The following is an 18021-nucleotide window of genomic DNA, read 5'->3' as shown; positions in this document are numbered from 1 at the left end:
ATGTTAGAACATTCCAGGTTTACTTTCATTATGGTTTGAATGAGACTGTTGACAAAAGTGATCTGTTGAGCTTTTTCCCTTTAAAACATTCTTTCTAGCCATTCTATCTCAATCAATCATGAAAGGTCACTCAAATCAATCCATCAATCTCCCTTAATGACAAAGTTGACATTTGTGTAGCCCATATTGTTCGCTATGTACATTTTAGAACAACACTTTGTTCAAACATTCCACATTTAAAGCACAAACGTTTGCTGATGCAAATATTACTATTGCCACAACTTGTTACAATAGTTATTACTATTGTCACGTTTTCAACAAACGTTTAAAAGCCCACAGTTCAATCGTCATTCTTGCTTCATATAGTAACAAATGCTTCTTTGTACCATCTGTCATAGGCATTGTGTTTTGCTCTGACAAAATGTGGTTTTGGAAAGTGGTATGCATGTAACAAAGTATGTAAGTGAATTCATCAAAAACTTGCTAGAAAGATAGAAAACAAAATGAAAATGGCATTGAAGTGTGTCATGTTACTGTACATCAATAAGTCAGATGTTAGATGTTATATCCATGTCATTTTACAAGAGAAATCATACTGCCTTTGCTATAATATAACATTGGCCTTGGATTTCTGGAACATTCTCGCACCCCTTAAGCACATCAAACCATTTGAATGTGCACAACTAAAACATACGTTTTCTTTCTTTGTGATATTGTGATACAGGAACTAGATATTCAAAGTGGAGCGAAAATATTAAAAACAATGAAGTTGGAAATAATACACAAAGGTATGGAAAGGATACACTAAACTTCAGTGAAACATTGCAACAATATTATATATTTTTTGTAGATTCCATTTGATATTTGTTTTGAGTTTTAAAGATATAAAGATATATTTACTTTTGGGGGCAATATATGTTTTTCAAAAGAGAGTATAGTGGTAAGCACATATATGCACTGTCATTAAATACTAACATGTACATCATAGCCCATATATTATTCTGAGTAGAATTTTGGTATGGGTGTGAGAATGTGCTTTTTTGCCTGCGCAATATTGAACTTTGACCTGCAATTATTTTCGTTTTTTGTGGATTCTTGATAGCTTGTTCATTTGTTGTTTTATTCGATACTTGGAGTATGATTAACTGATGTGGCGATACATGTAAAAGCTGCTTTATTGATCGAATGATCAAAATGAGAATTAAACCTCAATGAGAAAAGGGAACATTATTGGATATTGGATGCTTATGGGAAACATTTCAACAAGCATTGAAATATAAGTAGTATAACCTTCCTTTAATTTCCACCCTTGAAGCTTAGAACATCATGATATATGGGTACATCTAACATGTTACACACCTCCGCTGATGTTTTTATCATATGATAGACTAGGACTAAACACACTGCTAAGGGCAGTGTCCTCATGGGATATCTGATCCATAGATTTCCTGTACATTGGTTTGGTACAAAACAATGTTTCACATTCCCATTATAGCAAGCACATTGATCAAGTGTGGTATGTTCACAATTGCATGTTACAAAGAAACAAACAGAGAAAAGCAACAAAGCACTGATTCAGAAAGAAAGGAAATTATCATAAACTGCCATTTTGTAGGATAGCAGCCATATGTAGACTTAACAGTATTCTAGATAGAGACCAATCCATTGCACTAAATGTACCTAGCAGTACATGCACAGTTGTTAATGCCTTGCGTTATTCAAAAGACCAAAACCTTTGAGACATAAAATAAATCAGTAGCTAGCACATGAAGGGTAACAGAAAGTAAAGCAGTTGACTTACGCACAACAACTGCTTACAAGCGACCAATTTAAGACAGTAACCAAATGATTAATTGGTACCAAATGAGTCATGGATGCAGTTGTGAACAGTACACAAAATAATCAGTGTACATTGATTTACAGTAGTCGCAGTTGCCAATCTATTGACATAGCAACCTCTCACTTTACTTTATGTTACATGACCATAAACTAGCATATTGTACGTTCAATTTAGGACCCCTTAATCTATGTAGGAACTTCAAGCCGTTACCACGTTCCTCACAATTGACATGCAGTAGTCTACACACCCGAACCATTCACTGATGGTTTAGTGACCGCCGATCTATAAGTGTGCCATGAGTTACTTCTTTCATTGATTATTGCCAAATATTTTTGTATGTCTTAAGTTTATACTATGTCATAAAAAAAACTGGAATATAGATTTAAATATGTAAATTAAAATAAATAAAATATAACATAGATCATTAATAAATAGTATAGCTCTTTATAACCTTTGACCCCTTGAAAAAATTCCTGTAGTAGGGGGAGCAGTTTCCATAAGCTGACCTGGGACATGGACGGCCAGTCTGTCGGAAAGTACATTTGTTCACAATTCCTCTAAGAAGCACAGTAATCTTAAAAGGTTACATTTGTTATTGAAGAATCAGCCTCAGCATTGCAGCTGATCTGTATTTCCATATCCTATCTGTATGTTGTCCTAATTTTACCACCCATGAAATGATAAACAAGGATGTCAATATTAATGCTGTATTGTACGACATGGAACGCTGTGAAATGCTTAACTATCTATTTACTCTCTCAGTGAACCAGTTCAGGATATTTTCAGTCAAGATTGTTTTTAGTACCTGTAGTTGCATATTTTCTATTCTGTTACAGGTTTTTTTTTGTATTCTTAACTTGTTGCTCGGTCAACGGTCAATCATGAGTGCAAAAACGTAATTATAGCAATAAGTGTTAGATTATTTGTATTTTATCTCTCCCCAAAACACTATTGGGAAATTAAGCACATTATATGCTGGGCCTTTTCCACTGAAAGGCTGTGTGTTGGCTTCTACTAAATGGGACTGAATGGCTTATATTCACTTCTAAAACTACCCCTTTGAGGCTTTTGTCAATAAGAATACATTGTGATTAATTACATGTAACAGAGAATTTATCACTGTCATTATACTGTGCTGTAGAATCTGTAGATGTTTGTATGTAAGTATAGATCATAGAATTAGGAATTACAATACTGTATACGTGTAGCCATAAAAAAAATACAAAGGACAAAAAAACTGAAGTGTAAATGACAGAATACTATTGTATGTTGTCTTTGATTTTGTGTATTTTGTAAATGAGAATGGAATATAAGTAAAAACATCAAAAGAAATACAACTGGTTATGAAGAATACTTAAATGTTACAACGTCATGATTCTGTTATAAAGTTTGTGTGTGAGATTTTTTCTTATCTTTTGTCATTGTTTATTTATGATGAGGTTTGTACTGTTGTGCAATTGACCTTTTCAGAACTGCAGTGGATAGCAATGAAAAATAAACGACTGTCCTAATGATGAAACCCTTGTAATTATTTAATTTACCGAATTGATCATCAATGATCTAATTGATTTCTTGACTTCTGTGACTAGGGGTCAGAACAGCATCCCACGGCTCAGATAATAATATGCCATTTAGCAGACGCTTTTATCCAAAGCGACTTACAGTCATGCATGCATACATTTTTTTTGTGTATGGGTGATCCCGGGGATCGAACCCACTACCTTGGCGTTACAAGCGCCGTGCTCTACCAGCTGAGCTACAGAGGACCACGTAATTTCACCAACAGGCATGATAGCTAATTTAGAAAAATTGACTTTACAACAAACCTCCACCAGCGCTAGATTTACTAGCCTACTAAAACAAACCTCCAGCACTAGATTTACTAGCCTACAAGACTACAATTTACTGCTGCAAATACGAGTCCCAGGCCGTCTACAAAGACTACAATTCAAACAGACTACAAGTCCCAGACAGTCCAATCCAGGCAGTACTTTCTATATACGTTGGATAACGTAGCTTCAACTGAGGACACTGTGAAAAGGTAGGTAGCTAATACATGTATTACAACGCACTTTGGGTTATTACAGCTTTGATAATTTATTAATAACAACCCAAACTAGCTAAGGTACTATTTGAGGTTACTAAATGCAGTCAATATGGCTGTGGTTACTGCAAGTAGCTAGCCAGTTAGATAACGGTAGCTAGCTAGCTAGTTATCTTGTGAAAGAAATTAGCACACGTCATTTTCATGTATCTAAAGAACATAGTTAGATGTTGTAGCTATAGATAACAGATACTGTATCTATGTAAAGCTAGCTACACTTAGAAAGAAGTAGAACCCCTTTTGGTTCAATGTAGAACCCTTTCCTTTCCACAGAGGGGACAGCCGAAGAACCCTTTTAGGTTCTAGATAGCACCTTTTCTTTCAAAGTGTAACTTCTGACCCTGAAGAGAGACCACCAGTCCACTTCTTCTTTGCAGGCTGTCCATAGTCGTCGCCTGCCCCAGTCCTCTGAATGCTGCCCAGTGTTCTCCGCTGTGCCCGTCCCATCTCCACCAACCTCGCCTTCACCAGGCCCTTAGCCCACTTCAGACCCCACATGGCTGCTGATCCCAACCGGCCAGTGGAGGGGGCCATACGGACCAAGCTCACCCAGCAGCTGGAGCCAGAACACCTGGAAGTGCAGAACGAGAGCCACATGCATGCTGTGCCCCCTGGGTCCGAGTCCCACTTCCGAGTCCTAGTGGTCAGCCCACGCTTCGACGGCCTCTCCCTGCTACAGCGCCACCGCCTTGTCAACGAGACCCTAGCCGAGGAGCTGAAGACCTGTGTCCACGCGCTGGCCATCCAGGCCAAGACGCCCCAGCAGTGGGGCAGCAACCCCAGTATAGCCAAGAGCCCACCCTGCATGGGAGGATCCAAGGGGGACCACACGGTGGAGGAGAAACTCAAGGCAGGATGGGACTGACCAGCCAAACTCAGCAGTCATCAGAATGCAGTTGTAGAGGATGTCAATAAACATTGATGTAAACTAGTGTGATATCATTTCAGTACTGCTTGAGAGGTTGTTTCTAAATGAGCAGCATCACTTTGGTCTCTTGGCAGTTGAATTCAAGAAGAGTTGGGTTTTATATTAGACTCTTGCGTTTAGTGGCCATCACTAGAATGCATCAAGATCTTGTAGTTCAGTAGTATATGGTACATTGAACTATATGATATGACAAGTGATGGAGTGTGTCTGTTTTGTCTGAAAATAAAATATATTGTATGTGAGGGCAAAGTACATGAAGTCAGGACAGTTTGGTGGTTTGCATTATTTCCCCCAAAAGGCTTGTGTGTCTGTTAATAAAAATACACATTTGATGAAATATTGGCATGTAATGTTTTTGTTTTGCATGCTACCTTTGAATACACATCTGCAACATAGGTTTATAAACCTGCTGTGTTATGATTTTGAAATGGAACACTAAATGTAGTACTAATGTTACCACATGAGGGCAGTATGCGCAAATGTTATGTTGATGTGAAGTACAAGGTTGACAGAATGATGACACATGGCTTCATTATTTAATTATGACACTGCCTTTCATCAATTCTTAAATACAGTAATTCTTAAATCCCATAATACTTTTTATTAAATGTTTCACCATAACAAAATGTCAGTGTTATAGCAACAGGGTATAATCACTCAAATTGTGGAATATAAAGTGTTGGTTAATAGAGGTGGTCAAACCTGATTGTCTTAGAAACACACAGCCATGATGGGGTTAGGACATGTCATTCTGAGAACCACCATCTTTCACCCTGTCTTCTGGCCCTAAGCCATCCACAATAATTAGAAAAGACAGGCAAATAAGTCAAATTGATAAGGAAGTATGTGAACTCTGATACACCCTGTATGTGCGTTAAGACAATCGAGTTTGACCACCTCTATTAACCAACACTTTATATTCCACAATTTGAGTATTTTCTCATTATTGTGGATGGCTTAGGGCCAGAAGATAGGGTGAAAGATGGTGGTTCTCAGAATGACATGTCCTAACCCTATCATGGCCGTGTGTTTCTATTTCTATCTCGGCTGTATGTGTCACCGTGAAGGTCCTCTTGTCCTACCCTCAACCCCAGGACCTGCCAAAATATCTGTTATTACAAAAACATGTAAGAGTAATGGCACGAAAAACATTGTTGGTGATAGCTTAAACAAACAGCGAACAACCATATTTTCTTAATGTGTTGTTTATCCGATAAATTAATAAACATTTTAATGTTTTAGGAGGTCTTATTGAAATATTTCAGTACATCAGCAAACAGGATAACTTTAAAATATGCAACTAAATCAACAATGTTCAACAGAGCCAAAACAACCATCCAAGCGGCCATTTTTCCCATACATTTTTTAAGTGCTGAAAAGCTCTTGGTCCTTATTGAATGTGGAGTCAACTCAAGGCTGACTTCTACAAACGTCCCTGTCTGGAATAGACGACCTGTCAGGCCTTACAAAAGGCCCTGTGAGGAAGGTGAACAACTGGTGTCACTGGTTTGAAAAAGGAAAACAGTAACACAACCATTTTATGACCCTGTCTATTAGAGTCAGGCCTTAGGGGGAGAGGTAAACTACTACACAGGCAAAAAGCGAAGGGTGAAGGCAATTGCAATAAAGACTACTGCCTTGGGAAGCAAAGACTTGTCTCTGCAAATTAGATTTACCTGTCACAATTCCAGGTGCTGTTATGAGGGAGTGGTGAGGAGGACACGTCATCCATTTTAAACCAGCATAGCATAATGCTGTTGCAACAAAAATGACGAAGTTGATTGGTTGATATCCGTCATGAGTTGTTATGAGATTAGAGTTTATGTCAGAGTTTATTGAACTGCTAGTTCACAACTCAATCAGAAAATTGTGACGGTGTATAGGTAGCATGGGTTAGGGTCAATTGCTTTTCAATTGGTAATATGTTGAAATGTATTCATTTAAAAGTATAAATAATGTTGACAGATAATGTGGTATCTTCAATTCATGAACTGAATGTAAATTAAATTCCTGGATGGACAATATTAAAAACTAAAACAAATTACAGCCAACCCTGGTAGATAGGCTGCTTTCCTTCTGGCTGGTCCCTGGTGATGATGGATAATCCAGGGGGTCCCGGGTTGCCCACGTGTCCCGGTCTGGGTGATCCGTCAGTGGGAACCCACCTCAGTGGTAGCCTGCTCTACGTCAGAGCCAGGAGTGATGGTGCCAGGCCGGGCTGGGACCCTGGGCAAGGCAGGGTTCCCGCGATGGCCCCTGATTTACGCTCCCGGCTCCGGACCAGGGCTCCTTTTGCACAGCTGACCCCTCCAGGTTGGCGGTCAGGGGGGCTCGAGGAGAGGAGGGAGGGAGGCACCAAATGGGTGTCTACTCTGAGAAAAGGCCCTGCCGGGGCCTGCTTGACCATCCCAGGGGACTATCTGCCTCCACAGCCCCCCTGGTCAGCTGCAGTGTCTGTGCAGCATGTGTGTGGAGGGAAAAGAGCCTGTTAAACACATTTAATTAAACCCCACTAATAACAACAATCGTTAAATGTACGTTTTGAATGATAAAACTGGGGGTGTTACACATTACAAATGATTTTTTATTGTAGGAAATGTTACAAAGACCCATGACTATTACACGGGATGATTTGTACTAGCTTTATTATCCAATTTTGCATTACAAAAATACTTTGGCATGTCTTCACAGTACACTCATAGGTCAAAATAGGGAATACATCACATTCAAAACACTAATTACAAGTTAGAAACTTCAGAAAGGGTTTTAAAAGCTCACACTGATCTGATAAATAATCATTATCTGGTTTCACAATGTGAGAAAAAACAAGTGTTGGATTTAAGATGACGGTAATAGCCTATTAAGTCCTTTAATTGGAAAGTTTTTTCTCTCTCTCGCACCACACTGCCTACTAATGAATTCAGTGAATGGGCGGCTTGAAAGAGAAGGACAAAGAAGAGATAGGGGAAGACAATATCCTTGTGTGGGAGAATTAGTTACACTCAGTAGTCTATGTATTCAAAGCAGAGTAAAAGGGCTGCAGGGATTAAGAGAAAAGTCCACACAGGTGGGCTCTCTGAGAAACCAGGGTCACATGACAGGACGTTACCTCGTTTGATAAACACCAGCCGGGCTCACAGGAAGAAGGAAGGGAGTTATTTTATAGGAGAATTAACTGGCGCTACACATCAGGTATTCATTAAGGCAGATCTCCCAGGTGTGCAGTACAACCAAGTCAAGCAAAACATATTGGAGGGTTGCTTGATGCGAAACATCTTGGATCTAAACTTAATAATGGCCAGTAAATAGTCATTCTGATAAGGGTTGTGATTTGAGACTAAGAATGAGGCTAAGCATATTTCAGTCTTCATGGAAGATGAGTTAAACAATCTCAAACAATCAATCAATCACACATAATTACTTTTGCACATTTTCCTCTGCACAAATGTCAATCATGTCATTAGATGAGAAGCATTTTTCTACCTCTGCCCTTTCCATTTTCACTTATTTTGTTCTGGGTGCAAGAACATTTGACCTCTACACAAACTCCAGTCATAAAATAAGCAGGTCATATCGATTGTTTTTTCCTTTTCAATACTGTCATAACCAAAGAAGACGAAATGTTCAGTTGCGTAAAAAAATCTACTCAATCCCCAAACTCTAAAAAATTATAAAATCGAGTAACATCTGCATGTGGCACACAGAGTATCTGCCTTTGTGTGATGATGACTTTCGGTGTGCGTGGTTCGCTGACTCACATGACAGCGGAAAGCCATGACATCAGAGTTGAGGCTGGGGCTGGTTAGGCTGGTTTTGGGCCAGAGTGCACAGGCCTTACCCCTAAGCCCTCTGGAGGATCCACACTCAGTAACTGACATGCATGCCTCTTATTTTCTCCCCTGCAGGGCTTCAACTCGGGGAGTGTACATGTCAAGACAGATGGGACACAGATAAGACTCCCTCTTTCAACCTCGTCTCTCTCTGTCCTCCCTCCAGCCTCTCTCAAACTCTCTCTTTCTCAGCCCCCTGTCAGCGTTTGAGCAACCTCTGATCTTCTCTGATCTTTTGTTGATCTATGATGTATCTTTTAACCTGTTCCCGTTCCTTTCTCAACCTTCCCTCATCTTCTAATCGTCCTTCAACTGTTTTTAGTTTAGGACCCCCTCTCAATCCACTCTCGGCCCCCACCCGTAGTTTCTCTTGATGTTCTATGCACAAACTCTTTTCAAACTTTTCTCAACTTTGTCTCTCAACTGTTTCAATGCACCCCCTCTGAATCCACTTCCAGCCGCCTCACTCATCCTCTCTGAACTTTTTTTTTCTCGCAGCCTTCTTGTAACTTTTCTCAACCCTTCCCTTAACCTTCTTCATTCCTCTTTTAACCTTTCCTCAACTCTCTCTCAACGTTTTAGCTGACCCTCATCTCAATCCTCTCTAGACCACCTAACGTAGCCTGGCTGCACTTTGTCCTCCAACCTTCTCTCAACTTTTTCTCAACCTGTCTCATTGGGTTTCACATTAGGACAGCCCTGCCATTCAAGTGAGCTCCATGCTCCGCTTCTCATAGAAGAATACCAATGCTGAGCCCCCCAGAGAGCTGACAGAGCCTATTTATGTTTAATGCACAGCCTGAAGCTATTATCATATTACCATGTGATGTTATTGCTTTGCCCCCTGAGTATAACTTAATGTTCATGTTTTTAGTCAGAGGTTGTAAGTTATTCAACATAAATGTTAGGAATCTTTTAGTATTTTGAGTGACAGCCGACAGAGGTACATGAGCCTATGGCTGTAGTGTGCGGCGCCTGCTTTAGCAGCAACTCTCTCTTCCTTATGGTCTCTTTCTGGTTTAGTTTTAGGACCAACATGCACTGACATGGATGGTTACTCATAAATGTAACTTCAACTCATATTCATTCCCTGTCTATAGGAAATGATCAGATACTGAATAGATGCATGCTTCATTCTCAGGATGTTGAGGAAGTATTTAAGAGCAAACAGTAGCTATTCCACACAGTGCAATGGGGTCTCTTTTTCCTGTAGGAAAAACAAGTGGTCTCGGTCGGGTCACCCAAACCTAACGTTGCAGTAAACTCTCATGAATGCCCCCCATTCTATCCCAACCTGCTGAATTGCTGAGGTAAGGCACCTGGTGTGCGTTGGTAGTGGTAGTAGTGTAGTATAAAAACCCATGGGAGAGATTGTTTGGCCGGGCGTAGGGCATAAAGGTCATCCGAAAGCAAGGCCGGTGAATAGAGGGTTAATCGTCGTCGCTTCAGATGTACGGTCAAGCTGAAAAGAGCCAGAACTCTTGACTCGGGGCTCCGACAAAATGTGATCTATTGTTCATCTGTCGGGCGCCAGTGATATATTCTATCCTACACTCTCGGACAAAACGTACCCGGCGATTATACAAGCGGGCCGGTGGCCTGCAACAACGCCAGCTCAGGGAGTTTGGACACCAGGCTGTTTGACTTCTCGGGTCCTCTGCTCTTTTGTTCCCAGTGACCTCTGTTCCTTTTACCCCCCCTCTGAACCTAAAACCTCAGTCCCCACCCTCACTCTCCCACACACCCTTCACACAAACAAATAAAGAAATGGGGCCCTCCAGTTTATTTTATTAGCACTTTGAAAGCCAGGCCTTTTAAAGGGGAGGAGAGAAAAATAATAATAGGATAGCCTTTTAATTTGAAGAGTTATTAGGGTTCAAATAAAACAACGGGGCTCGGGTGAAGGTCTGGGTCAGATGGGGGGGTCACCGTGTTTGATTTTAGGAACCCCTCCGTTTTTGTCTTTGACCTCGGAGCTCTAAAATGGTGAAAAACGCAGACTTGGAGACCCCATATCATATGTTGACGTCAGTGAATGAGGGGGGTTGGTGACCATATGCGCTCACACTGAGGACCAAGGAGCAATGCAGGGGTTATTTCTCTCTCTCTCGCTGTCTCTCTCTCTTTTGCTCTCTCTTTCACACACACATGGAAAAGGTATGCCCCCCTCCGCTTCTTCTTCAACAGCTAATGGGGATCAAATATTAAATCAAATAAATCACACACACACCACCAGTCCAGTCCTAGTGTGGTGTGTGTTCATTGCCAGGGGCTGTTGTCCCCTTGTCTAACTCTGTGATTTGACCTAGTGAGTAGTGGTGGCAGGCAGGCAGCCCCTGCCCCTTCCTGAATCCAATTTACAGTAAACACTCTCCACATAGGTCTCCGCTCCACTGACCCTGTGTAGGGCTTGTATGCCCACTTCTCTTGTTCCCTCTCATCCACTTCCCTCCTCTTCCACTTTACAGTTGGTGCTACCATCATATTTTCAACTGTTTACTAAACAGACCAACAGACTCTCTTGCAGCCCTCCCCCCTCTTTCATCACATGCATGTCTTTGTTTGGGATCATCTGAGCAGAAAATGGTTTACATACACTGAGTATGAGTTGCACCCCCCTTTGCCCTCACAACAGCCCCAATTCGTCAGGGTATGGACTCTACAAGATATTGAAAGCGTTCCACAGGGATGCTGGCCCATGTTGACTCCAATGCTTACCACAGTTGTGTCAAGTTGGCTGGATGTCCTTTGGGTGCTGGACCATTCTTGATTCCTACGGGAAACTGTTGCGGCTGAAAAACCTAGCAGTGTTGCAGTTCTGGACACACTCAAACTGGTGCGCCTGGCACCTACTTCCATACCCCATTCAAAGGTACTTAAATATTTTGTCTTGCCCATTCGCCCTCTGAATGGCACACATACACAATCCATGTCTCAATTGTCTCAAGGCTTAAAAATCCAATGTCTCCTCCCCTTCATCTACACTGATTGAAGTGGATTTAGCAAGTGACATCAATAAGGGATCATAGCTTCCACCTGGATTCCCCTGGTCAGTTTATGTCATGGAAAGAGCAGGTGTTCCTAATGTTTTGTACACTCAGTGTATACCAGCAGCAGGCCTGGCGTCAAATTGCGGTGCGAGGCAGGAGTACTTAGGCACTCATTCTGGGAGAGGGAAATCTGACAGAGTGCCAGTCTCCTTCCCTGAGGGGGGAAACCTTAGAGCACAGGGGAAGCACAGCAGCTATACACAACACTGTAGAACACAGCCTAGCACAGAACACAACAGCCTAGCACAGAACACAACAGTCTAGCACAGAACACAACAGCCTAGCACAGAACACAACAGCCTAGCACAGAACACAACAGTCTAGCACAGAACAAAACAGTCTAGCACAGAACACAACAGTCTAGCACAGAACACAACAGCCTAGCACAGAACACAACAGCCTAGCACAGAACACAACAGCCTAGCACAGAACACAACAGCCTAGCACAGAACACAACAGTCTAGCACAGAACAAAACAGTCTAGCACAGAACACAACAGTCTAGCACAGAACACAACAGCACAGGTCGTTCAAAGAAAGATGTGACCCATTAATTGCTGAATAAGGTGAGATACTTGATAGAGGTTTTGTAAATGCATCAAACCAAGACAGGATCACCAAAATTCTGGTTAAAAGTAGCAACAGGCAAAATGGCAAGGGTTGCTAAAAATTTATGAACTCTTGATCTGAAAATAATCAAAACCCAGAATTACAATTCTGTGATGAGGCCGACAGCAGAAGACAGACAGATGTGAGATGGTGCTGAGAGGGGAGATGTGGGTATTATAAGTGGCTTGCTCCTGGATGGCCAACTAGGTCAAGAGAATCAACACGGGGGTGAAGGGGCTCACAAAGGCGTGAGGAGAAGGTCAACCGTGAAATTCCCCTCTCTTTGCCACTGTGACCCCCCAGGGAGGAGCCATGAGGACTGGAGAGGTGTGTGTGTGTGTGCGCGTGTGCGTGCGTGCAGGTGTGTGTGCGTGCGGGTGTGTGCGCGTGCGCGTGTGTGTTAGAATAGCTTGTCTATTCATGTTGAGTGTGTGTGTATAATATTTCTATGAATGTTTTGTGGTGTGTGTGTGTGTGGTGTGTGTGCATGTATGTACGTGTGTGTGTGCTTGCGAATGCGTGTATGTGTGTGTGCACGTATCTAGGTCGGGGATTCCTGGTTATCCGCCCTGCAGTCAAACAACTCATCCTTGTCATACGCTGTCGCCTCATGTCGCCCCAGTTGGCTTTTTTTTTTCGCACTCTCTCCACGTCAGCATCCATATACAGTACTACCACTATGACCCTATCGTTTACTAGGGGATTGTCTTCTCCTATAAATCCTTATTTAGTCCCAATGCTTATTATTAAATGCTAAGACTTTTACATTTATGGTTGTAGTTACATAGACAGTTAAAGTGCAATTACAGTGTAGGTACATGTTGTTAGTACTTAAAACTGTTATTTTAATTCTTAAAAAGGGCACTTCTTAAGAAGGGTATTTATTTTCCAGTAAGACGCTGTAGCCAAACAAATTGCAATCAAAACAGATAGTATGTCCCCCAAATGCAAACTGACCAGTGACCACAGTTCCTTTTGAAATTTGTTTTAAATGCACATCACATTGACTCATTAAAGTAGTGGCCATCCTTAACTCTGACCATTGTGTAAAACTAAGATTTATGTGACAACTTGAGTAATGCACACACATCTTAAGTTAGGATTTGGGCCTTAACTAATTAAAAACCAAAGACAGTGGTATTTTATTCATAATAACTCATGGTAATTTCACTCCAAAACTCTTCTAAACTACTAAACTGGTCAGAGCTTGCTTCTTTCAGAAGATTCCGAACCATAGTCGATCATCAGTGTGAGAGGCCTTGTGTAAGCTTACGTAAGAGCATGGAGAGTGATTTCCCCTTTGAGCTTAGCTGCCGCCATGCTGAAAGTCCACATAATGAACAAGCAGTAACCTACGGTAGCCACGGTCACAGCATGGAAGTGATGACTGAGGAATTTACTGTAAAGGCCAGCCAGAGGACCAGGGGGTGGGTGTGCGTGTGCGAGGACCAGGCGGTGTGTGTGGGCGTGTGTTGGATGGTAGAAATGTATTTTAACAGCTTTGCAACAGGAAATAAAAGACCATGAGCAATCATACATTATTACATAAACATTAACATATTTGATTAGGTTTCAAGTACGTTAACCATAAAACAGTCCCAAACAGTATGTACTTCATTTTGTTTGTGATTGTTTGATTGTGTGTGTGTGTGTGTGTGTGTGTGTATGTGTTCATGCTTCTGTGTGTGTGTGTGTGTGTAGGAGTGGTAAGGGGTAGGGCTGGAGGGTCAGTGTGTGTTAGGAGTCGTAGGCAATAGGGCTGGAGGGTCAGTGTGTGTTAGGAGTGGTAGGCGGTAGGGCTGGAGGGTCAGTGTGTGTTAGGAGTGGTAGGTGGTAGGGCTGGAGGGTCAGTGTGTGTTAGGAGTGGTAGGCCGTAGGGCTGGAGGGTCAGTGTGTGTTAGGAGTGGTAGGCGGTAGGGCTGGAGGGTCAGTGTGTGTTAGGAGTGGTAGGCGGTAGGGCTGGAGGGTCAGTGTGTGTTAAGAATGGTAGGCGGTAGGGCTGGAGGGTCAGTGTGTGTTAGGAGTGGTAGGTGGTAGGGCTGGAGGGTCAGTGTGTGTTAGGAGTGGTAGGCGGTAGGGCTGGAGGGTCAGTGTGTGTTAGGAGTGGTAGGCAGTAGGGCTGGAGGGTCAGTGTGTGTTAGGAGTGGTAGGCCGTAGGGCTGGAGGGTCAGTGTGTGTTAGGAGTGGTAGGCAATAGGGCTGGAGGGTCAGTGTGTGTTAGGAGTGGTAGGCGGTAGGGCTGGAGGGTCAGTGTGTGTTAGGAGTGGTAGGTGGTAGGGCTGGAGGGTCAGTGTGTGTTAAGAATGGTAGGCGGTAGGGCTGGAGGGTCAGTGTGTGTTAGGAGTGGTAGGTGGTAGGGCTGGAGGGTCAGTGTGTGTTAAGAATGGTAGGCGGTAGGGCTGGAGGGTCAGTGTGTGTTAGGAGTGGTAGGCGGTAGGGCTGGAGGGTCAGTGTGTGTTAGGAGTGGTAGGCGGTAGGGCTGAAGGGTCAGTGTGTGTTAGGAGTGGTAGGCGGTAGGGCTGGAGGGTCAGTGTGTGTTAGGCGTGGTAGGCGGTAGGGCTGAAGGGTCAGTGTGTGTTAGGAGTGGTAGGCGGTAGGGCTGGAGGGTCAGTCAGCAGGAGGAAGGTGGTGGTGGCCTAGGCCCTTCCCTGAGGTCAGGGGAGAGAGGATGAAACCTGTCATTAGAAAGGTGAAGGGAAGAAAGGCCTCAACAGGGGAGCTATTGTCCCGGGGGCGGCGAGGAGGGCCACCTCTTTAGTGCCTCAAATAACACGGCCAGGCCGCCATTGTGTCGGGGTGAAAGGGCCGGGGTGGGGGCGCTCCCAAACAGTGGTCAGAGGAGAAAGACCCCATGGGTTAGGGGGTTGGGTGTTTGAAAGGGGCGTGGGGATATTTCCAGGGGCTTTTCCCACTCTTGTTTTCGTTTTCTTTCTCGTCAGCTCATCCAGAACCCTTGGTTTGAGAAGATCGGCAGTGGTTTTATCGAGGGGTGTGTGCGTGTGTGTGTGCGTGCGTGAAGTAGGGGGGTGCAGCTTCCTTGTCTTAGAGAATGGGGTGTTGCAGACTGAATGACATAGTTTGACATCTAAGCTGAGGCTCAATGCAGAGTCAGGACCTTTCACTCATCCCTGTGCTTTAAGAGCACGGGTCACACAGATAATGGGAAAGGCTAAAGACCAAAGCTTTCCTTTTTTCAGAGGCACAGTGGAGAGATTCTTTACAACTCTGTCAATTCTCTGAGCACCAACCGCAAATAGAGCACAGGAAATATACTTTCACAAAAAGTTAGCGGCACTGTTTGTATTAGGGAATCCCTTTAAAAAGTGGATTAAGCCGTTATGATGTTGTACTAAATGTGCACCTCTTTTCCTCTCATTTCAGTGTTGTATGTTTTTCTCTTACAATACAAATACTTATATCAAAACAATTTCAGCTTCTGAATTTCATTTAACGACTGAATAAACTAGTATTCTGGTAATTGTGTATACTTTTCTCTAAAGCTTTTCCCACCAACAGAGCACCTACTAAACTGATTGGATCAATTACCAACACCATTAGAAGGCTTTCACCCAATCCCAAAGCACTGATGACTTTAGAGGGCCAATAAAACCTGCTGAGAGAAGGGGACAAGCTAAGGTCAACAACGTCACATACTTCTGACAACTTGTACAGAGTAAGCAGGTCAAACACAATGGTGAGAATGAAGAGTGCTGACTGAGTGTTGCTTTGCACTGGCTTGGTCTGCACTTCTCTTCAATGGGAACCTGTGGTAGATGGCTAGCTCAATGACGAATGTCAATGACAAATCTGAAATAGAATGATGATCAGTGGTAACCTGTTGCTAGAGAAACAGAGGAGAAGGAGAGAGAGAGAGAGAGAGAGAGAGAGAGAGAACTAGATGAGTAAGTGTGTGCTTGAATGTGTATTGAGGGAAAGCAAGGATGTGTATTAGGAGGTGGAGATAGGAGGTTTCTGCATTTACAATCCATTGAGAGGTGAGGAAAATAGCAACAAGGCTCTCTAACAGTGCAAACTGTCACAACTTGCATTAGAAGGCAGAAGAGGAGGAGGAGAAGGAGGAGGAGCGGGTGCTTTGCCTAATCACTTTCCCTGCTGACTTCTCAGAGGGGAAGGAGTGACAGATCACAGCCCTGCTAGCACAATGCAGCAGTCCCCTACTCCTCCCTCTCCTCCCTCCTGTATTCCTTTCTCCTCCCTCTATCCTCCCCATCCCATTGAGAGGACGCCCGGGGTGCCTGGTTCTCTAGTTCTGCCCACTGGGCTATTGAGGAAGTGATGGATGGCTTCATAAAGAGACTCTTGTTGAATCCCAAACCAGCCCCTCGCCCCTACCAACTTGCTCAGAAGGCCCTCCGTTGTCACGTGTTGGTGACGAAACTCAAAGTGTGACTTCCAGAGTGGCGAGGGTATCAAATAAACCGATTGAACTTTGGGACATACCTGTGACTTCAATGATTTCATTTCATTTGTTACATGTGTCACACCTCGAAATCAATGTCATATAATTAGTCATGCCTCTCCATTCTTCTGTATGAAATTATGCAAACTCCAAACATATCGCTGTGCTTGTTTGGATACAACTTCCCTGTGAAGCCGGCAGCATAGCTGGCTCGGTTGAAGTGGCCATTGGAGGGTCTAATTAGCCCCTAAATTCTCAATAATTTTCACTCCCTCAGCTTTGGGACACTTGTGCAAATGGCGGAGGTGAGCATGAACGTGCAAATGGAGGGCTGAGGGGCAAGGGGAAGCGGAAGGGAATGATTTTTCTCTCTCTCTCGCTCTCTCTCTCTATTTCTCTCTCTCTCTCCATCTCTCTCTCCATCTCTCTCTCCCTTTCTGGGGTGGGGGTTAGGGGCTCGTGGTGGTGAAGGAATTCTGGCCTCTCTCTCTCTCTCTCCGTCCCTCGCTCTCTCTTCCTCTCTTTTTTCCTCTATTTTCCTCTCTGTTTCTGTCGCTCTCCCTCTCTCTGCCCCTGGGGCTGAGGACAGATGCGGAGGCCTTCCTTTCCCAGCATTCCCAAGGGAGAGAGTATACAGGTCTTAATGCCCTTTTGAAGATGGAGGGATGGGGGAGGAACGAATGAATGGCGTGAGGGGGTGGGTTGTTGTTGTCCAGGGGTCACGTATTAGGCGTCAAGTGATGCATAATTAATGCTTTGTTTGGGGTAATTTTGGGTGATTTTATTGATTTGGGCTTTAATTGGGTTGTTCTCTATTAAAGTATGCTGTAAAGACAAGTATTTTACAGGCCCAGTATTTTACATGGTTAGTTTGGGCAACAAAAATCTACAGTTGAATGCAGTTGCAGTAGAATATTGTTATTTAATTATTCCCCTTTATATGGTTAATTCAATTATGATTTTTTGACCGACACATTTTGAAGGTAGTTCCAGTTACCATTCCCCTAATCATATTTGTTCTTGTTAATATCCATACTACTGTAGTTGTTTGCCCCAGTATGTCTTTATGTTGCAACTCTTTGAAATAATCTACAAACAGCCCTTTCATACTCCTCTTGGTGAAATGTATCTTCATATCGCAAGCTGGCAGTTCTAACCAGTCTGGTGGTTATTTGGCTTATTCTCCTCAGGCTATTGAAGTGACAGCACATGGTGGTTTGACTGTGAGGACCCATTCAGCT

At 43.1% G+C, this 18021-nt stretch overlaps 1 protein-coding gene across 1 annotated transcript; it reads left to right on the top strand.

Moving 5' to 3' along the window:
- The first annotated feature begins 3826 nt into the window (after window positions 1-3826).
- Window positions 3827-5218, top strand: LOC311126960 (bolA-like protein 1). Its single transcript, XM_084158684.1, has 2 exons — window positions 3827-3881; window positions 4322-5218. The coding sequence occupies exon 2, from the start codon at window positions 4357-4359 to the stop codon at window positions 4807-4809; it is 453 nt and encodes a 150-aa protein (XP_084014810.1). The 5' UTR covers window positions 3827-3881; window positions 4322-4356; the 3' UTR covers window positions 4810-5218.
- The last annotated feature ends 12803 nt before the right edge of the window (window positions 5219-18021 follow it).

This window comes from Coregonus lavaretus, assembly GCF_964263955.1.
Source record: "Coregonus lavaretus genome assembly, chromosome: 3".
Taxonomy (NCBI): domain Eukaryota; kingdom Metazoa; phylum Chordata; class Actinopteri; order Salmoniformes; family Salmonidae; genus Coregonus; species Coregonus lavaretus.
This window is presented reverse-complemented; position numbering and strand designations above follow the sequence as displayed.